This window comes from Rhincodon typus, chromosome 13 (assembly GCF_021869965.1).
Source record: "Rhincodon typus isolate 14 chromosome 13, sRhiTyp1.1, whole genome shotgun sequence".
In the NCBI taxonomy this organism is placed as follows: Eukaryota; Metazoa; Chordata; class Chondrichthyes; order Orectolobiformes; family Rhincodontidae; genus Rhincodon; species Rhincodon typus.
Window position 1 is genome coordinate 19274695 of NC_063344.1, and position 23073 is coordinate 19297767.

The 23073-nt window shown below is 42.2% G+C and overlaps 1 protein-coding gene and 1 long non-coding RNA gene across 3 annotated transcripts in view; one reads left to right on the forward strand and one right to left on the reverse strand.

Moving 5' to 3' along the window:
* slc2a2 (solute carrier family 2 member 2) overlaps positions 1-10837 on the forward strand; it is a 48532-nt gene extending 37695 nt beyond the window's left edge. Inside the window, exons 10-11 of one of the 2 annotated variants that reach the window (XM_048604775.1) lie at positions 4917-5120; positions 10733-10837. In XM_048604775.1, coding sequence (XP_048460732.1) covers positions 4917-5120; positions 10733-10783 — 255 coding nt within the window. In that variant the 3' untranslated portion in view covers positions 10784-10837. Of the gene's footprint in view, positions 1-4916; positions 5121-7627; positions 8679-10732 lie in introns of those variants that run through there. The other variant, XM_048604773.1, reaches the window with a different exon arrangement.
* The window catches only part of LOC125484751, a 62135-nt gene that overhangs the window by 18622 nt on the left and 20440 nt on the right, over positions 1-23073 (reverse strand). The gene's annotated exons all lie outside the window — the stretch shown is intronic.

Below are 23073 nucleotides of genomic sequence, written 5' to 3' on the forward strand. Positions count from 1 at the left end.
GCGGCGGAGGCAAAGGAATTGGGAATAGGGGATGGCATTTTTGCAGGAAGGTGGGTGGGAGGAGGAGTATTCTAGGTAGCTGTGGGAGTCGGTGGGTTTGAAATGAATATCGGTTTCTAGGTGGTTGCCCGAGATGGAGACAGAGAGGTCCAGGAAAGGGAGAGAGGTATTAGAGATGGTCCAGGTAAACTTAAGGTTGGGGTGGAAGGTGTTGGTGAAGTGGATGAACTGTTCAAGCTCCTCTTGGGAGCACGAGGCGGCACCAATACAGTCATCAATGTAACGGAGGAAGAGGTGGGGTTTAGGGCCAGTGTAGGTACGAAAGAGGGATTGTTCCACGTAACCTACAAAGAGGCAGGCGTAGCTTGGGCCCATGTGAGTACCCATGGCCACCCCCTTTGTCTGTAGGAAGTGGGAGGAATTGAAAGAGAAGTTGTTGAGGGTGAGGACGAGTTCGGCTAGGCGGATGAGGGTGTCAGTGGAGGGGGACTGGTCGGGTCTGTGGGACAGGAAGAAGCGGAGGGCCTTTAGGCCATCTGTGAGGGGAATGCAGGTGTAGAGGGACTGGACGTCCATGGTAAAGATGAGGTGTTGGGGACCGGGGAATTGGAAGTTCTGGAGGAGGTGGAGGGCGTGGGTGGTGTCATGGACAAAGGTAGGGAGTTCCTGGACCAAGGGGGAGAAAATGGAGTCCAGATAGTTGGAGATCAGTTCGGTGGGGCAGGAGCAGGCAGAGACAATGGGTCGACCGGGGCATTCAGGTTTGTGGATTTTGGGAAGGAGATAGAAGCGGGCAGTGCGGGGTTGGGGAACGATGAGGTTGGAGGCCGTGGGTAGGAGGTCACCTGAGGTGATGAGGTTGTGGATGGTTTGGGAGATGATGGTTTGGTGCTCAGGGGTGGGGTCATGATCAAGGGGGCGGTAGGAGGAGGTGTCGGAGAGTTGGCGTCTGGCCTCGGCGATGTAGAGGTCAGTGCGCCATACTACAACTGCACCTCCCTTGTCCGCGGGTTTTATGGTGAGGTTGGGATTGGAGCGGAGGGCTGCACGTTCTGCGGGGGAGAGGTTGGAGTGGGTGAGAGGGGTGGAGAGGTTGAGGCGATTGATGTCTCAACGGCAGTTGGAGGTGAAGAGGTCGAGGGAGGGTAGGAGGCCTTGGGGTGGTGTCCAGGAGGAGGGGGTGTGTCGGAAGCGGGAGAAGGGGTCAGTGGAGGGAGGGTTAGGTTCATGGTTGAAAAAGTAAGCGTGGAGGCGGAGGCAGCGGAAAAACTGCTCAATGTCCAAACGTGAGCGGTATTCGTTGATCTGTGGGTGGAGGGGGACAAAGGTGAGCCCTTTACTGAGGACTGACCGTTCGTCCTCAGTAAGGGGTAGGTCTGGGGGGATGGTGAAGACTCGGCAGGGCTGGGTGCTATTGTCCCCTCTGGAGCTGCTGGCTGTGGAGGCTGTGGGCGGAGCAACGTCAGCGTTGGCGGTGGGCGGAGTTGTGTTGGCGTCAGCGGTGGGCGGAGTTGCGTCGGTGGTGAGCGGAGTTGCGCCGGCGTCGGCGGTGGGCGGAGTGGCATCGGCGGTGGGGGGAGCGGGGTAGGCGCTGGCAGTAGCGGTGATGGTGGGCGCGACTTCAGTGTCGGTGGTTATGGTCTCGGAAGTGGAGGCGGTGGCATCAGCAGCGATGGCGTTCGCTGTCCTGGAAGTGGGGAACCCGGCGGTGGCGGATGTGACGTCATCTGTGGGTTCTCCGACAGTGGCCTCATGGCCAATGGCAGCGGGCACATTGTGGGGAAAGTCCTGGGTATGGCTGGGGATTTGGGGGGTGGAGGAAGCCCGTTTTGGGTGGTAGGCACCAGTAAGTTTACTGTACTTACGGTTTTTAGTGTCCATCTGACACTCCTGTTTATATCTATCAGCCACAGCTCACTGATTGGCCCAGGTTAACAGCCCCAAACACATAGTCAATATGATCCACCTGGCTATGGTTCCAATCATGACAACTGCCTGTACTCATTGAAACTGATGCTGTTGCAAGGCAGGAAATTCTCTTTTTCTCCAAATTCTCAGTTATTCAAAACTGTTGATCAGCTGTTTATCAATTGGTTTTTCAAATATCTATCAAAGACAGCCACTGCTTCTACCTTGGTGCACATTTGGCTCCAACAGGGTGTTTTAGCTGATATGGCAATGTTTATGTTATATCCTATAACATCAGAAACTGAATGATAGTATCATAGCATTGAAAGATCCAATGGACATTTATTAAAAATCACTATTATGTTGAAATATTACATTTGAGTTACATTGAGCAGGGAAATTGAGTTTAAGAGCCACGAGGTTATGCTGCAGCTCTGTAAAATCCTGGTTAGGCCACACTTAGAATATTGTGTTCAGTTCTGGTCGCCTCATTATAAGAAGGATGTGGAAACTTTAGAGAGGGTGCAGAGGAGATTTACCAGGATGCTGCCTGGAATGGAGGGCAGGTCTTATGAGGAAAGGTTGAGGGATCTAGGGCTTTTCTCATTGGAGCAAAGAAGGATGAGAGGGTACTTGATAGAGATGTACAAGATGATGGGAGGCACAGATAGAGCGGATAGCCAGAGACTTTTTCCCAGGGCAGAAATGACTATTATGAGGGGGCATAATTTTAAGGTGATTGGAGGAAGGTATAGGGGAGATGTTAGAGGTAGATTCTTTACACCGAGAGTGTTGGGTGTGTGGAATGTGCTGCCAGCGGTGGTAGTGGAGTCAGATACATTAGGGACATTTAAGCGACTCTTGGATAGGCATATGGATGATAATAAAATGTAGGGTATGCAGGTTAGTTCGATCTTAGAGTAGGATAATAGGTCGGCACAACATCGTGGTCTGAAGAGCCTGTACTGTGCTGTACTGTTTTATGTTCTATGTTCAATGTTCTATGTTCTTGTTCTATGTTCTATTTCTCAGGTCCATAAGTATCTGGGATAATATTACATTGTCATGTTATGTTATAACAGAGGAGCATGCTTTCATTATTTTTATAAAAATTCATTCACGGGATGAGGGCATCACCGGCTAGGTCATTCCTAATTGTAAGAGGGCGGTTGAGAGTCAACCACATTGCCACGGGTCTGGAGTCACACATAAGCAAGACCAGGTAAGGATGGCAGTTTCCTTCCTAAACATCACTAGTGAATCAGATGGGTTTTTCCGAAAATCAACAATGGATTCATAGTCATTAGACTCTTAATTCCAGATTTTAATTGAATTCAAATTCCACTGTCATGGTAGGATTCAGTCCGGGTCCCCAGAGCATTACCTGGGTCTCTGTATTAACAGTCCAGCGATAATACCGCTAAACCATTGCCATTGAAAAATAGAACATGAGAACTTTATATCTTCAGGTCACTTGCTGTAATACAGTGATGATACCATGGGTATAACTTTTAAAGGTATGCTGCGTTATGAATCATCAGACATAACACAACAGACAAGCCTCTTTCACTCTCTTATCCTATCCGATCAGCATATTGTCCTATTCCTTTCACTTTCATGTGTTTATCCAACTTCTTCTGATTTACCGTAACTACCTTTTGTGGTAATGTCTGGTTAAAGACTTTTTTTTGTAAATTTCCCGTCTGATCTACTAATGACTATTTTATATTTGTCGCCTTATCTAGTTCTGGGCTGTCAAAAATGGAAAGATTTTCATTGCGTCTACCCTTTCATATCTCTTCATTACCATAAAGCTCTCCATCTGGTTCCTCTTCAGCTTTTGTTTCAAAAATAAAATCCCAGCCTGTACAAGCTTTCCAGTTAGTTCTAGCCTCTCACTCTTGGTTTGATTCTTTTTGATGTCCTTTTAATTTTTGAGGCCCCCAATCACACGGGGCCAATTTATTACCTTGGATAGAGGATTGGCTAGCCAACAGAAAGCAGAGGGTTGGGATAAGAGAATTGGCAAGATATAACTGGTGGGGTGCCACAGGGTTCGGTCCTCACCTATTTACACTCTGTATTAATAACTTGGATGTGGGGATAGATGGTACCATAGCCAAATTTGCAGATGCCACTAAAATAGGTGGGAAAGTAAGTTGCAATAAAGAAATAAGAAATTTACAAATGAATATAGATTGGTTAGCTGATGGAGTTTAATGTGGATCAGCATAATGTGATTCATTTTGGTCAGAAGACTAGAAAGACAACTGATTATCTAAATGGAGAGAAACGTCAGAGTGTTTGGTGCAGAGGGATCTGGATTTCCTTGTGAATGAATCACAGAAAACTAGTATGCAAGCACAGCAATTAATAAGGAAGACAAGTGGAATTTTGGCACTTATTGCAACAGGAATAGAGTGTAAAAGTTGGGAAGTGTTGCTGCAACTGTACAAGGCATTAGCAAGACCACACCTGAGCTATCATGTACAGTTTTAGACTCCTACTTGAGGAGTGATATAGTTGCACTGAAGGAAGTTCAGGTGAGATTCACTGGATTGATTTCAAAGATAAGGTTTTTCTTATGAAGTGGAATTGAGCAGTTTTGCCTATACTCACTAGAGTTTAGAAGAAAGAGATGAGGTCTAATTGAGGCATATAAAATTCTAAAGTAGGTTGACAAAATAGATGTAGAAAGTTTTAGGATAAAGGGTAGCAGATTTAAAACAGAGATGAGGAAAAATTACTTCTCTCAAAGGGTCATGAATCTGTGCAATTCACTACTCGAGTGCAGTGGATTCGCAGGACATTAAGTAAATTTAAGATGGAGATAGCAGATTTTTAATTAGTAGCGGGTTGAGGGATTATGGAGAGCAGGCAGAAAAGTAGAGTTAAGGCCAAGATTAGATCAGCTATCCTTGTATTAAATGTTGGAGCAAGCTCGAGGAGCTGAATTGCCTACTCTTGCTCCTAGTTCTTATGTTTCTATTTTCCCTTTCACCCCTCAGCACAACTTCACCTGGATGAGCTACCTGAGCATGTCAGCTATCTTTATCTTCGTAGCCTTCTTCGAGATTGGACCAGGCCCGATCCCTTGGTTTATCGTAGCTGAGTTATTTAGCCAAGGGGCACGGCCAGCTGCTATAACCATTGCGGGTTTCTGCAATTGGACCTGTAACTTCATTGTGGGAATGTGCTTCCCATACATTGCGGTAAGGGAATTTACAACCCGCTTTTTCAATAATATATAAGTTGGTAAAGACATAATCCAAACTGACATCTTAATGTGCCTTTGTTCAATACAGTAGTGTCTGCAGGATTCACTTATACTGTTCAATGTTACGCCCAACATGCTAAAGACTATGGTAAAATCACGCACTCCTAAACTCCATCAAAATTTGCATCTATTTCGCACTTTACGCATACAGCAGAACAAGTCAGAGTAGGAGAATTCCAAATGTTTTGGGCCCAGGTGATGTTAGAGCAAGTAAAATTAGGGATGTGCAAGAGGCCAGAATTAGAGAAGCAAAAACATCTCAGAGGGTTATGGGCTGAAGGAGCTTACAGAGACAGGAGAGATCTTGAAAGTCTTTGACAATATCAAAACGTTGCTTAAACTAGGAGACCAATTGTATGTCGGTGAGCAACAGTGATGAGCGAGTGGGAGTTGAAACACTGATGTATCACTGTAGCAGACAAAGGCTTCATTTTATTGGGCAGATGAAGTGAAAATTAAGAAGCACAGTGCCCAAAGTTATGTAGACAGAAATAAGGAAGAACACAATTTTATTCAATTTTATTGGCATGACTCTGATCTGATCAGATCAGAATGTTGTTTTATGGAACCATGGAAATTTTTCAGCAAATGAAGAGGCCAATCAGCTCATCACCCTTGCACTGATAGTTTAAACCAGCTGCCCATTCTAATCCCATTAAGGCCAAAATACATAGGAGCAGAAATTAGGCCATTCAGCCCATCGAGTCTGCTCTGCCATTCAATCATGGCTGAGAAGTTCCTCAACCCCATTCTCCTGCTTTCTCCCCATCACCCTTGATCCCCTTGATAATCAAGAACCTATCTATCTCAGTCTTAAATGTAGTCAATGACCTGGCCTCCACAGCCTTCTGTGGCAGTGAATTCTATAGATTTACCACTCTCTGGCTTAAGTTGGTCCTGATTCCAGAGCTTTGCAGCACTGCAGGTGCAGAGCCAGGTTCCTATGAAATCAGTTTCTTCCTCAACCAGCAAACAAGGGAGTAAATTCCAGACACCCTCCACCCATTGGGTGAAAAAGCTTTTCCTCATATCTCCTGTAGGTTTTAATCAAGATTTACTCTGCATTCGCTTCAGTGGAATGAAGAGTCAGGAAAATAATTGGTGGATCTGATGAAGTCAGGTTCCCTGATTGAACAGTTGGATGAAATTATACCCTAAGAGCTGAAATCCCTTATGACCATATGTGGATATTCCAGCTTATCGCTAAGGTCCTCAGTGTAGGCTGTAGTATGAATGTGATTGCAGTTGGGTAGGAAGTCTGATGATTGGAAAATGTGGTGAATTTGAAGGTAATGGGGAACTATTCCAATCTCCAGTTCTAGGCGTTTCCCCATTATAACCAATGTGAACCGAGAGAATAGACCGATGTATCAGATTTATCCATTGATCAGGAACTACAGTTGTCTAAAGAGACTTGTGACATGAGGGCTGTTTCACCTGAAGCAGACAAGGTTGACATGAGACGTGATTGATAATTATAAAGCAATGAAGGATTTTCGTACAATGTAAAGGGTAAAAAGTGCATTCTCATATTGGAGCTTAAGCAATGTGGGGTCATCAACTATTCTAAGATGGTGAATAAGAAATTTCTTTATGTAGACAATTTTTGGAAGATGGAAATACTTTAATAGCAGGGTGCTTTAAGGAAAATTGGCTCAATATTTGAAACAGAGGAAACTTTAAAATTGTAGATTGGTTATGTCACATAGGGCCAATTGGCTCATCCAGCCCTAACTGTCTTTATGTAAGAGCAACTCACTTTGCCATTTTGCTGCAGCCCTGAAAAAGATTCATTTTGGGGTGCCACAGGAAGTGCTTGAAGCAGAGTGCTTTAAGGAAAATTGGTTCAATATTTGAAACAGAGGAATTTCTGTGGTTTTGAGACAATGGGATTGATACAGGGCTACGGTAATTCAGAGGGATTATTAATAAAGTCACAGAATCATAGAATCCCTACAGTGCAGAAAGAGGTCATTCTACCTTCCGAAAGCATCCCACCAAGACCCAGGTCCCTACCCTAACCCCATAGCCACCCATGCACCATGATAAATGACCAAGCCTACACATCCCCATACAATATGGACAATTTAGCATGGTCAATCCACCTAGGCTACACAACTTTGGACTGTGGGAGGGAACCAGAGCACCCAGCTGAAACTTGTGCAGACACAGGAGAATGTGAGAACTCCATACAGTCAGCCAAGGCTGGAATCAAACCCAGGTTCCTAGAGCTGTGAGGCAGCAGTGCTAACTACTGAGCCACAGTGCCACCTTTAAATTACTCTACCTTAGAGCTGTTGGACCAGATTGCTTCCGATTGTGCTATAAACCTTTGTGGGTCTACAAATCAAGCACAAAATCGGGATTATTTCTGATTTGTTCCTGTTCAGCTAATTGATCACCATTTCTTTTTAAGACTTTCTCTCCATATTCTCTGTACAGGAACTGTGTGGCCCATATGTATTTGTCATTTTTGCTGGGCTTCTCTTTGGTTTCACCCTGTTCACATACTTCAGAGTACCTGAGACAAAAGGCAAGACATTTGAACAGATCGTGCAAGGATTCCGACAACAGAAATCTACATCACAACAATTCAAAGCTTCTGCTACTGAGCTGGAACCTTTGGGTAATGCAGAGGCCTAATGGATGGACAAAGGGAAAAGATCAGATTCTGAAACTTTCTACTGTGCATATTGATGTGAATGGATTCAAACTAAGACTGAAAGAGGAACCATGTAATATGATATACCAGTACCTTTAGGGAAACGTGTTGGAAAATTGCTGTGCCTCTTCCCTGTTGTTGGATGAAACCAGAACATCGACAATGCATACTGGTATTGTATGAAGAATGACTAAGTGAACGCATTTAGTAAAACATATTTCCCAGTATAAGCTGGTTCTAGTCTGGGCTGGATCCTGTTGTAAGCTGGATCCCAGCATGGCCTGTATTGCCTCTTTTTCCTTTGCTCCAATGCTCTCATGGAGTTGGACAATCAAGATCAATCTACCAATCATCCATGATTAGTCTTAAATTTCTGGTGATTCCAGGTTAATTCCTGGATCCTGGTGTGAATTGCCCTGGAGGAACATCATCAATTTGTTTTTCTCTCTGTTTTCCTTGAATACTTTTACTTGAAAACATTCAGAGATGGGGAGAAACAAAAAATCCTTTTGACCGACAGTTGAACATTAACCAATTCACTAGTGACAACCATCGATGAAATTAGGGCACAATAATAATTGTGCTAATGAACAACAGTTTAAGATTACTCTGTGTGGAATTGGTCAATGAATACTTACCTTGTTTAACTGAAGCTAATTGACCAATTGTCCTAAAACAGAAATTAACCCCGTTTATGTAAAATATATCAGCAACATATGTTAAAATAACAGAACCACTTCAGACGAACTGATAAAGGATTTTGGAAATAGAATATAACTTTTTCGGGGGGGAGGGGAAAGAGAATGCTGAAATGAAATGGTGCCTATTGTACACTCTGCCTGACCTTTGTTTCATTGATTTTAATGCAAAGGGTGATGGTGACATGATGTATGAAGGACACATGATGATTCACCGCCACACAAATTGTGGCTTTCCCTACTTCCGTTAATTGAATGCCATATTTTTTAGTGTGTTATTGCCATGCAGTTTTAAGGTTACCATTGGCTACACAACAGTGTTCTCAAATCTTGTCAAGAAGAATATTAGCAAGGATTTTGTGGTTTTAATGATGCCATCATTAGCTTATGAAACTGCCAGCAACTTCTGCCATCCACAAATGCACAGTTAAATGTGGAAATCCAGAAATTGCTATTTTTTGCTGTTCTGCGAGTGTCTGTAGATGCAAATCTTTCAAAATCACTGACTGATGAAAATTGTACTTTCTAAGTTGTAATCTTGCTGTTAACAATCCACAAAAAGTTACACCTCATTAATGAGGTTTTCCCAGGTTTTTAACAGTGTATTTCGTTACAACAAAAGCATAAATTCCTGGAAAAACTCAGCAGTTCTGGATAAACTCAATTGTACAGAGAAAGCAGAGTTAATGTTGTGCGTCCAGTGTCCCTTCTTCAGAAGGACCCACAACGTTAACTCTGCTTTCTCTGCATAGATGCTGCTGGACCTGTTGACTTTCTCCAACAACTTCTGTTTTTGTTCTCGCATCTGCAGTTTTTTTGTTTTTTTTTAAATTTAGTCACAACCACTGCTGAACAATCAAAAAACTAATTTTATAATTGTGTAGAGTAAGAAGTTTCCATTTTGATTAAAAAATCCATAATTTTAGAATAGTATTGTAAAATAATTTTAAAAAGTGAAGGACAATCAGTATATTCTATTTCTTAGTTTGCTACCTTTGAGAATACTTCAATGTTATTAGTTTGCTTACTCTTACTAGATTACATCACAATTGCTGGATGCCTGGAGATACCCTAGACTTAATGCCAAATTCAAATCAATATTAAGAAAGGGGAAGTCACCACCTGAAATAATGTTGGAGCTCTGTGAGTTTGGTTTTCATCAAGATCAGTGAACAGAATCATTAATTCTCCAGTGACCTGAAGAACAATTATTTTGCACAAATTTAGGCCATTTAAGCAGTGTGCATTGCTTCTCCCCACCTCCTACTTGTAGTCCTTCTGTTATTATGGTTTGAAAGGGAGGTGATAGAGCACTGCAAGTCTCTGGAGGAGATCAGAGGTGGAGAAGTACTTACGTACTATTGCTAATTAAATAATTTGCCTGTAATTGTTCATTTATTTTAAAATAACTTTTGCCTGACTGCTGAAACATTGAAAATGGCGGAACTGAGGATTTAACTGAATTTTCCCTCTGGTGGTTTGCTGGCATACCAGATTCTGTGGAAGCAACAACAGAGACATTCATTGATTCTGTCCTCTAGGTGATGGACTTTGCATCAGTCACCAAACCTGAACCCATCAGCCATCAGTGCTCCTGTCCAATCATTTGCCTCTGAGAGCCATTTTAGATTAATTTGGATTAATTTGGCAACATCTTATTCCTGATCTCAAAACACTCATAAGGAGCATAGCATGGAGCTGGATTGGAGAGGGATGGGCAGGCTGAGTAGGTGATCAAAGTATTAGCCCTGGGTTTCTTGGATGTTGTGATCAGAAAGCAATGACATAGAACTATGACACCAACGATTCATGGAAACCGATCCACAGAGCAACATATCACTCACTGCCTGTCTCTCAGCAAATGTCATCTGCTAAGCAGAGATTTGTAATGTTTGAGGATGGATTTAAGTCCCATTAACACATCTAGTGCTATTTTTAAAACAGACTAATATACAATTTATAACATTAAGTTGTTAACAGATTAAACAGTTGGTTACTGGAATTTCTTTCAAGACTTTTGATTTTTATGACGTGAAATGCAACAAAGAAAGCCTCTCTGATGTATTGTATGTCATTAAAACATGTTATAAGAAGAGGATGAGTAGGAGAAGGGTTGGGCTGTTGTGTCCAGGAAGAGCTGGAATATTACATACTCTTTATTTCTACCATTTTCCTCCCTTATTTCAGATTTGCAGCTTTTTGCCCAAGGGTTCTGAAGAAGAGTCATACTGGACTTAAAATGTTAATGCTGGGACTCCCTTGAGTGGCATGGGGAAGAATGTTGGAAAAATACAGCAAAAATGAAACAAGTTAGAAAAATTCCTGATTTTCCCTTCAAGCTTCAAACGCTGATTTCAGAATTTCACTAGAAAGCAATGACTACCATTTTTCCATGTCTTTGCATCACATTATTAGCCCAACTCATCTGATTTATATGCCATTTCAATATTTCTGTTCTTATCTGAGAAATGTGCTATACATGGCCTTCCAAAAGGCATTTGATAATAGTGTCACACAATAGCCTTGGGAGAAAAGCTATAGCTCATGGAATAAATAGGACAGTAACAACATGGACACAAAAATGGCTAATAAACAGGAGAAAGGTTTGTAGCAGAGCTCTCCCAGGGTCAGTTTTGGAACCCTTCATTTCCTGATATCTATTAATGACCTAGACCTTGGTGCTTGGGGAACAATTTCCAAGAATTTAAAAGTTTATGGAAGGTGCAAAGCTTTGTTAGCACAGTAAACTGAGAGAAGGACAGTGAAGAAATGTCAAAAGGACATTGACAAGTGGGTGGAATGGGTAGACAGATGGCAGATGAAGTTCAATGCAGAGAAATGTGAGGTGATAAACCATGGTTGCAAGAACATGCAGAGACAGTATTAAAATAAAGTGTTCTACCCAAAAGAGTGTGCAGGAGCAGTATGTGTGCAGAAGACTCAAGATGGCAGGATAGGTGAAGTGAGCAGCCATGATTTGTCAAAGATATGTAGAGTCCACGACCAAGGAGTTTATGCTGAACTTGCAAAAAGCAATTGTTCAATCTCAGATGGAGTATTTTGCACAGTTTTGGGCAGAACACCTCAGGTAGGATACAAACACAGTGCAGAAAGTGATTCTAGAGATGAGAAATTTCAGTTATGAGGTAGATTGGAGAGGTTAAAATGGTTCTCCTTGGAAATAAGCCTAAAAGGAGATTTGGTACAAGTTTTCAAACTTAAATGGGACTGGACAAAGTAGATAGGGAGAAACTGTTCCTGCTTATAACAGGATCGAGAACCAGAGGGCACAGATATAAGGCCATTTGTGAACAAAGTAATTGTGAGGTGAGAAAAACCAATCTCACACAATAAGTAGTTATGATATGGAATACACTGCCTCGAAGTGTAGTGGAGGCACGTTCAATTGAGGCAATCAAGAGGGTATTAGGTGCTTTAAATAGAAATAATATACAGGATTACGGGGCAAAGGCAGGGGAATGGCACTGAATCACAATGTTATTTCAGTGAACCAATGCAGATATCATGAGCCAAATGATCCTTTCTGTCCTCATAAATACATGGTTCCGTACGTCAAGTAGTCAGGCAATGGAATTCCCCACCGTTGGTGGCTTCCCAGGTGCAGGGCACTATAGACTGTACCCACGTTGTTACAGGTGCCCTGACATCAACCTCCTCAATTCATAGTTTCCAGTTTGTCAATGTTCAATTGATATGTAACTAGTGATGCCAGAATTTGGAGGTCTGCACTGGATGACCTGACAGCTGTCATGATGCTTATGGAATAGACAATTACAGGTTCCTGCTCCCATCCAAGGTCCTTGGGCTTTACAAGGATGGCTGCTGGGAGACAAGGGCTACCCCCTACAAGCATAGCTGATGACAACTTTACAAAGCCCTCAGAGCTACGCAGAATGAAGATATACAGAAAGCAACTATAGTTCTGAGTGGGTTTCCTCCAGGTGCTCCGGTTTCCTCCTACAGTCCAAAAAAATGTGCGGGCTAGGTGGATTAGCCATGCTAAATTGCCCCTAGTGTTCAGGGATGTGTAGATTAGGTGGGTGAGAGGGGGATGGGTCTGGGTAGGATGCTTCAAGAGTAGGTGTGGACTTGTTGGCCTAAGGGCCTGTTTTCTCATGTAGGGATTCTATGATTCTATGAAGGTCTCCTTACAAGGAAGCTTTGATACCTGGATCACTTCAGCAGGAGACCATCTCTATTTATTTTTAGACTGTGGACCAAAAACGAGAAAAATTGACCCAGCCTTTAAAAGTGGAGAATGTACACGGGTTGTCTGTAGTTTGGGAAAACAGGTGAAGCTAACCAATACACGAGAAACAATGTTACTTTTTGGGGACATTGAGTCTATATGAACTGGAACCAATTGTTGTAGGAGCAGAAGGAGCATAGCAACAACCATCTGATGGTCAGGTTGTAGATTAACACAGACCTTGTGAGGGAAAAGAAAACAAGAAAAATCAAGAAAATCTCCAGATATTAGCCACATCAATTTCTCTCTCTCTCTGAAAGGAACTGATTCCAATTTTCCGTCAGAACAGAAAAACTGAAAGAAACAATTCTAAAACGAAATGGAAAAAGCAAGACCCTGGATATTGTGTGTGTGTGTGTGTGTGTGTGTGTACGCGCGTGGGTGGGTGGATGTGTTGGGCTGGTAGGGTGGGGGGAGGAATTTTAAAAGGGGTAATGTTTAAAGTTAAAAGGGGTAAACCTGCATGGAGATACGGGCTACCCCTGACAAACATGGCTGACAACACCTTTACAAAGCCCACAGTCTGACACACAGACCGTCAGGCTTCTTAAGATAAGATTAAGTTTAAGCTGTACAAATCAGAATTCCTTTTCTTTTATAGTTCACCTTTTACAGGTGCATTATAATAAATAATGGTTTTTTTTTGTTAATGAAGAAACATAATGTAATTTGCTTTTGTCCTGAGTAAAATACCAAGGGGAGGACAAGGTAACCGTGGCTGACAAGGGAAATCGGAGGCTGCATAAAAGCAAAAGAAAAAGCATTCAATATGGTGAAAACTAATGGGAAGCCAGAAGATTGGGAAGCCTTTAAAAATCAGCAGAGGTTAAGGAAGGACATGCTGGCATTGGAGGGGCTTCAGAAGAAGATTACAAGAATGACCCTGGAGACTAAGGGCTTGTCATATGAGGAGCAGTTGAGGACTATGGGTCTGTACTCGATGGAGTTTAGAAGGATGAGGAGGGATCTGATTGAAACTTACAGAATACTGAGGGGCCTGGATAGCGTGGATGTGGAGAACATGTTTGCACTAGTAGGAGAGGCCAGGATCCAAGGGCACAGCCTCAAAGTGAAGGGACAGCTCTTTAGAACTGAGATGAGCAGGAATATCTTCAACCAGAGGTTGTTGATCTGTGTAACTCATTGCCGCAGAAGGCAGTGGAGGCCAAATCATTGAATGCATTTATTTCTTCATCAGTGAGGAGGTCAAGGGTTACAGGGAGAAAGACAGGAGAATGGGGCTGAGAAACATATCAGTCATGATTGAATGGCGGAGCAGACTCAATGGGCTCCTATATCTTATTGTCTTATGATAACAGACTCTCAAATTGGGATTTTTGTTAGTTTAATTAAATTCTCATATTTGTGGGAAGTCTAGGAATTTCCTGGCCTTGATTTCCAGCATCACCCAGTGAATTCTCACACAGTGTAGCCCAGAAAGGATTATTTTGCTATGCTGTGCCATTCACAACTTGATCTGACAAAGTGGAGATGTCCTGCATGCACAGGACATCAGAGATCAACAGCAATCTTCGGAGGATGAAGGTAAGGATGAGGATCAGGGCATTAACTGGAAAGGGCATCCAAGAAAGCGTGGCAGAATAATGTATCCTTGAGCACGAGAAGCCAGAGATAATCTAATTGAAACCAGTTTCCTTTAATTGCACAACTTTCTCTTGCTTTATGGCAAGCAGGTCTGCTTAGTGTAATGGGCATTTGGAGCTGGTTATTAGAGAGACTGATGACTGTTTTCTTTTATCCATCTAACTGTATGCTTGATATCTTTCAGTGATCCCACTTTCAATATCTAACCATTACATGTCCTGTTGACTATAAGGAAAAAGCAACAATTAGTGAGATAGTCCACAAATATCACATGGTACAAAGGTTAATTTGCTCTTAGGGCTTCATTCAGCATATAATACCAAGTGTGCAGTGAAGGTTGTCATGATAGACTCAACATTAAGAGTAATCCTTGAGGCTTCTGCTTTTGACCCTTCCACCATCGGTAATCCTTCAACATTGCAGAATATTTGTTGATTGCTAAATTGTTCTGAAATGCTTCAGGATCCTGTAAATTAATGTTTAACTTGAGACAAGCAGTACTTAGTGTAATGGTCTGTTGAGAGAAGTTGCACAATGTTGGAGAGTGGACATGTGAATTGCCCATTGAACGTTTCCCAGCTTTGAATGGCGGTGATGTGTCTTGAAAATGGTGATACATAGAATGAGCCTTTTCCTCCAGGGATGTACAGAATCCTCACTGGTGGTTGTATATGTGGAAGATGTGTGCAGGCTACGTCCCATCCCTGCACTTTGCTTTTAACCACAGTGTTGCCTATATTAAATTCCAATGTCTTGGCTGCAGCCAACGATATCATGGTTCAAGGATCTCTAACACCTGAGGTTATCTGCAGTCAAAGAGTTGGATTCTTGTAAGTGATGATCAATACTTGGCAATTACAACTGCTTTTATCTTTAGAATATCCAAAGAAGCTGCTCATTTCTCAAATGGCTGTGACTGAACAGGTTTGACAGCAACAAAGTCACTAGAGTAACCATTTTTTTTATTTAACCAGGGGAGGGACGCTACAACTGCACCACAAGCAAACATTTTAAGAGTGCAAACACACATATACATACAAAAGTGGAACATAATTACAGTAATGTATCACCCTTACACTAATAGGAGAGGCCAGGATCCAAGAGCACAGCCTCAAAGTGAAGGGACAACTCTTTAAAACTGAGATGAGGAGGAATATCTTCAACCAGAAGGTTGTTGATCTGTGTAACTCATTGCTACAGAAGGCTATGGAGGCCAAGTCATTTAATGCATTTAATTCTTCATTTTAAGAGTCCAAATGCACAAATATATACAAAAGTGGAACATAATTACAATAATGTATCACCCTTGCCACCTCTATGTTCTCTTTAATGATTTTCTTCCTTTCCTTCTGACTACATCTAAATAAAGTCCCAACTTCTGCAGCTGGAGCGGAGGGACCCTGTTCTGTAATTGGACCTGTTGCTATGGAAGATATGGTCAGTTGTATCTAGGGGTGTCTGGGCCTAGAGAACCCTAGCTTTCTGAGGGTGTCTTGCCCATATGCAAGCTCACCCTCCTCAGTTTGGACTTCTGCAGCCTTTGACATTGGGAATGTGAAGCGGCCAGACACCACTAGAGTGTTCTGAGAGGAAGCCTTTGGTGTCCTTTGTGTTGCTCCGTTTTTCAATTGGATTCCGCTAGCAACCTCTGGTCTCCCTAAGAGGAAGAAGTGAGGTCAATTGCTGAGCATCAACGGCTACAGCAATGGAGTGCAGGCTCACATGCATATGTGAGACATTGAGTGAGCTGGACCTGGCTTTCCATAGCGGTCACCAACTTGTCCATGGAGACAACTGGATGCATGCATACAGAGCCAATATGGTACTAATATCTTTCATGGTCACCTCCATTCTTCAATCCACGTTACCAACGGCCTCTCACAAACCTGGCTACTGCCCCAGTGCCTGTCTGTGCACTTTAACAAAGCCAGTAATGGCTGGAAATCTGGGATCATCTACTATCTGGGGCTGAGCAGGTGTCCAGTTTCTGGGCTGCCATCAACTCTGCTTTCTCTTCACAGATGCTGCTAGACCTGCTGAGTTTCTCCAGCAATTTCTGTTCTTGTTTCAGATCGTCAGCATCTGCCCTTCTTTGTTTTATTTTAGTGCTAATAATAGACCAGGGTCTTCACCATGAAATGAGGCTCAACCTGGGAGAGGTAACTAGGTCAGGATGTGGGGAGGGAGCTAGTGTGGAGGGGCATGTTGCATGCAAAGGCAGGGAGTGGTTTTCAGTGGGGACACCTTTACTGAGGGTTTGGGTCCCTCAATTGGGCATTAGGTACCTGTGAACAACGGACATCTCCCCCTACCACCAGCTGGTAACAGCGTGCGCTGGATGAATGACTTTCTAGAGGTGTGGTCACATTCAACCATGAACCACTATTGAATCCTGGTGGGAACAGTGATAATTAAATTGAAGTGGTTCATTATCTAGTCTAATTGCCATCCCTCCATAAGCCCCTATCACTGCATACTTAATCCAGAAGTTTGCCCTTGGTTGAGGATCAAATGTGTGGAATCCTGCATTGTTCTCCAGGACCCATATTCCAGTAACTCCAACTAGTGGAGAGTTTATCCCCAGTTCCCTCTGACTTCAATTCTATCTTCAGAGGAACTTCCTTGTCTTACTTACATACAATTTTCTACAGTCACCTGCCACCCAATTGACATTCACCATGTAGAAAATATGCAAGTGTTCAACAGACCCTATAATAGAGATGGGCTTTGTTTTTAACAAGAATAATTTTTGGAGATAACAGTTGACTTGAATTTTCAGCCTTCTGTCATTTTTTAACTACTCCAGCTAATAATTGCTTCTATTAGTGTCAAAAGGGTTCAACCAGTTGAAAGCAAATAAAACGTAATCAATAACCACAAAGATTAATGAGTTTAGTGAGCAATTATTTATTGCTGCAAAAAATCAGACGATTAAGCTCATTTCTTTCCATGCTGATTTTGTGGTAGTGCCCTAATTTGCCTTTAATGTTCATTGTAAACTTTGGGCATGACAAGTTCATGTAGCATTTGCTGTGGACTTTGTGACTTTGCTGCGTCAAGGCTGATTGTGAAAAGCAATCCCTGTGCACTAAGAGAAGGAATGCTGCCATCGGTCAGTTGTTTTCAAGTCGCGATGCTAGAATTGGTCATTTCTGACTTACAAAGTTAAAGAACAGAGGTTAAAGAACAAAACCCATTGCACTTTACCCCTTGATCATGTTCCAGTAACCACATACCACCATCCCTCCCCCGACTGTACTGAAAAAAAAATTCCATGTTTGGTGAGGCCTCTTCTGGAATAGTGTCCAGTTCTGGTTGCCCAGTTATAAGAAGGATATTATTAAGCAGAGAGGGTTCAGAGGAGATTTACCAGGATGTTGCCGGGCATGGAAGGTTTGAGTTATGGAGGTTTATAAAATCATGAGGGTTATAGATAGGGTTAATGATAGTTGTCTTTTCCCTGGGGTGAGGGATTTCAAGACTAGGAGGAACAACTTTAAGATGAGAGGAGAGAAATTTAAAAAAGACACGAGGGGCAATTTTTTTTTTACACAGCGGGTGGTTCGCGTGTGGAATGAACTTCCTGAGGAAGTTGTGGATGTGGGTACGATTACAACATTTAAAAGACATTTGGATAAGTACATGAATAGGGAGGGTTTGGAGGCATATGGGCCAGGAGCAGGCAGGTGGGACTAGTTTAGTTTGGGATTACATTTGGTTATGACTGGTTAGAACAAAGGGTCTGATTTTGTGCTGTTTGAATCTATGACTCTATGTGAAAGAATTAGCATTACTGTGAAGGGACAATCAGTCTAGTCCTGCTCTTATTTTCTAGTGCTATTCCAAATTGCGAGTGACATGCTTTCAGAGTGCAGTTAAAAGGCAATCACATTCACACAAGTCTAGAGTCATATATGAGGTCCAGGCTTTTCAGGACTGTATGCTTTCCCCTCTCTAAAAGGGCATTCACCAACTAGGTTTTAACGCCACTCCAATAGTTTCATGCTCATTTATATCAACAGTGGCCATATATTTTCAGATTTTATAAAAGTGAATTCAATTCTCAAACTGGCCTGGTGGGATTTGAACTCCCATTCTCTAGACTATTCTAAGGCTGAATGAGGAGATGGGGAAAATTTTAAAAAGCACCCCAGCAACAGTAAGGGAGGAAGCACACAGCAAGACGGCTGAAATAACAGAAGAGGAAGAAAAGATTATCTGAAAGTCTGAAACTCTTGTTAAGGCCAGTGTCCATTTTTAATGTCAATCATGGGATATGGGTTTCACTGTCAAGGCTAAGATTGATTGTCGATCTATAAATGCTGTTCAGAAGGTGGTGAGTAATGTCCCTTGAAAACAGTTAAGTGCATGCAAAGCCTTTTCAGACGGCAGTTCCATATCAGCAACTTTGCTGTGTGTCTGGCACAAAATCACATAGGCACCTTAAAAAATTCTTAATTTACCATGAAACTAATTATTTACACCAAAGACGCTAGTAAATGGCTTTTTTATATAGTTTGAAAAGTCATTTCCAATTTTTAAAAAAAAATTACTCTCAGGTGATGTAATGCCATTTACTGGTGTTATTTTTGCACTAACCCATTTTCAGATGTATTAATCAAATGGCTCCAGCTACAACTCTTAGATATACGAAAGAATATATTTTAATGCATATCTTTTACTTTGACCGCAAATGTAGATCTGAAATGCTGCCCAATTGCACTGTTTCATGTCGAGTTATATATTCCCTGCAATGCAAATAAGTTCAGCAGGTTAGACAGCATCCAAGGAGCAGGAAAGTCAATGTTTCAGTTTGGAACCCTTCTTCAGTCCTTTCTGTCTCCAATGTAAGTAAGTTGATGAGCAGGAATTTGAATATAAACCAGTACGTTTTTTAGTGCAATTTGCCTTCAGATCACAAGTTTTAAACAGTGTGATCCAAAAGCTATGACAACTTATCCAGCCCGTGCCATGATGGCAGGAAGGAGGACTAAGGGAATATGGGTTCTACAGTAAAAAGAAAGGTCCTTCAGCCTATCAAGTCTGCATCAATCAAAAACAACTACCTAACTATTTCTAATCTCTGTTGGCTGTTCAACTGGCTATTTCACAACTGGATATTTCAAGGTATGATTTGTTAGAACAGGGAATTCTCCCAGCTATCCTGGCCAACATTCCTCCCCCAAAAAGCAGATTGCCTAGCAATCCATCCCAATGTTGTTTGTGAGAGATAGTAGGAACTGCAGATGCTGGAGAATCCGCGACAACAAGGTGCAGGGCTGGATGAACACAGCAGGCCAAGCAGCATCATAGGAGCAGAGAGGCTGACGTTTCGGGCCTAGACCCTTCATCAGAAAAGTGTTGTTTGTGCAGTGTTACTGGTGTAAATGAGCTGAACTTTCTTGCAGTGTACCAAGGTTGATGCACTTTAATGGAATTCACTGCCTGAATAGTTTTGAGACATTTCACTGACAAGATATGACCTCATGGCTCCAAAACTCAATCCCTCTACCAATAAAACCTAACACACCGTACGCCTTCTTAACAACGCTATCAACCTTGGTGGCAACTTTCAGTGATCTATGCACATGGACACCGAGATCTCTCTGCTCATCCACACTACCAATAATCTTACCATTAGCCCAGTACTCTGTATTCCTGTTACTCCTTCCAAAGTGAATCACCTCCCACTTTTCCGCATTAAACTCCATTTGCCACCTCTCAGCCTAGCTCTGCAGCTTATCTATGTCCCTCTGTAACCTGCAACATCCTTCCGCACTATCCACAACTCCACCAACTTTGGTGTCATCTGAAAATTTACTAACTCATCCTTCTACGCCCTCATCCAGGTCATTTATAAAAATGACAAACAGCAGTGGCTCCAAAACAGATCCTTGAGGTACACCACTAGTAACTGAACTCCAGGATGAACATTTCCCATCAACCACCACCCTCTGTCTTCTTACAGCCAGCCAATTTCTGATCCAAACTGCTAAATCACCCTCAATCCATGTGGTCTATTCAGACCTTTGTATAACTGTGGAAAAACCTCCTTCCCTTTTTATTCCAGTCCTCTGGTTAAAAAGGTTAACTATCCATTAGCCCTTTTAATTCAATTTTTGTAAGTTATTGAATGATATCAATCTGTGTGCATGGGCTGTTAAATCTCTTTGAACCCTCAATATTCCTAGCTTCTCCCCATTTAGGTAAAAGTGAATCGATTCATTTCCATCAAAAATGATCTCACACGTACCTCATTTGAAATCCATTTACCACAGTTTCAGCCACTCACTTAATCATAAGCAACTATTTATAATCTCATGCTCTCAATTACACAACTTATTAAACCACCAAATTTTATGTGACTGGCAAACCTAGATACACGGTTCCCTCTTGTGTAATTCAAATCATCAATAAATATGACGAATTGTTGAGAGTCCAAGATAAATCTCTGTAGGACACTGCTGGTCACTTCCTTCCATTTCCAATGCTGCAAATGACAGACATGGTGTCAAGACATATAGAACCAGACAAATACATGGAGTTTGTCTTTATCTTGTGATAAGGGTCTGGGTATTAATGGTGAGGCCAGCATTTGTTGCCCATCCCTCATTGCACTCGAACTGAGTGGCTTTCCAGGGCATTTCTGGGAGATGTTAAGAGTTAACCACATTGCTATTGATTTGGAATCTCAAATAGGCTAGTTCAGCAAGTATGATTGAATTTGTCTCTAAATAATAATTAATCATGATAGTTTCATGGTCACCATTACTGTGACTAGTCTTCAATTCCAGATTTTATGAAATTAAATGACACCAGCATGATATCATGTGATTTGAACTCATTGCCCCACAAAGTATTAGCCCGTGCTACTGGATTATGAGTCCAGGTACGTTACTACTACACTGCCTTCTCCCCTAATGGAGTAGCAGTAATTAGTGCTGGGACCACAATTATTCACGTTATAAATTAACAGTCTGGATGAAGGAACTCAGGGCATTGTTGCATAGTTTTCAGATGACACAAAGATGGAGGGGCAGGAGGTGTTGAGGAAGTGGGGAGGCTACAGAAGGACTTGGACAGTGGGCAAAGAAGGAGCAGATAGAATACAAAGTGGTTAAGTGTGAGGTTATGCATTTTGGTAGGAAACATAGAAGTATGGACTATTTTCTAAATGTGGAAAAGTTTCAGAAATCTGAGGCACAAAGAGACTTGGGAGTCCCTGTTCAGGATTCTCTTACTGTTAGCATATGGATTCAATAGGCAGATGGAAGGCAAATGCAGTGTTAGTATTCATTTCAAGACGGCTAGAATACAAAGGCTGGGATGTACTGCTGAGGCTGTAAAAGTCTCTGATCAGACCACATTTGGAATATTCTGAGCAGCTGTGGGTCCCGTATCTAAGGAAGGACGTGCTAGCCTTGGAAAGGATCCAGAGGAGGTTTACAAGAATGATCCCGGAGATGAAGAGCTTGTCATATGAGTAGTGGGTCTGCACACAATGGAGCTTAGAAGAATGAGGGGAGGATCTTATTTAAATTTTCAGAATACTGAGAGGCCTGAGATAGACTGGATGTGGAGAAGATGTTTCCACTAGTAGGAAAGACAATGGCCCAAAGGAAGGGACAATCCTTAGAACTGAGATGGGGAAGAATTTCTTCAGCCAGAGGGTGGTGAATCATTGCCATGGAAGGCTGTGGAGGCCAAGTCATTGAGTGCATTTAAGACAGTGATAGATAGGTTCTTGATTATTAAGGGGATCAAGGGCTATGGAGAGAAGGCAGGAGAATGGGGTTGAGAAACATATCAACCATGATCAAACGCTGGAGCAGACTTGATAGGCTGAATGGTCTAATTCTGCTCCTATATTTATGGCCTCTCATACATTGCTCAGCTTCATGATTTGCTATGTGAAAAAATTCCTCTGATTTCTGACTTAATTTCTTACTTCATTTCATTCTACACCTCTCATTCTAGAGACATCAACAGTGTAACTCACTGATTTGAATGAAAATGTTGGTGGAGTTGAACTTGAGAGTGCAATCCAATGCTGTGTGTATCTTTCAAGGGGAGCTTAGTGATAGCCTAGAAACTCATGTAAAATTCTGGGGTCCTGTGACCTTCAGGATGCAACATTGAGTTTAATAATTTTGGGGCCTGAACACCTTTTTCCATAACCTTTACCCACATCCCTGGCCCTATTATGATCTGAGCTGCTTTCATCACAGCCAACCCATTTTCACCTACTAATGGTCCATATTATCAGATTTTCTTTCTCCTTGGCTCACTATTATCCATCCCTTTCTCTACTTGACTGCTGTTCTGTCTTGCTGAGTTCTAGTTCCACCTGTCGTGTACTCCTTCACCTACCCCCTTTCTTCAGCATATATAACACCTTTTCCTTCACCAATTCTGAAGAAGGATCACTGGACCCAAAAGGTTGACTCTGCTTTCTCTCCACAGATGCTGCCAGACGTGCAGTGTTCCTCCAGTTATTTCTGTTTTTGAATGTGACACCAAATAGACTCGCTCAGTCTCAGAGTGTTACAAGGGAATGGGATGGAGTCGGTAGCTAGGGAAGTGAATTCAAAGGGGGAAAAATAAAGCAATTCAATCTTCCAAATATATAATTAAAAGGAATTTCAGCTTATTC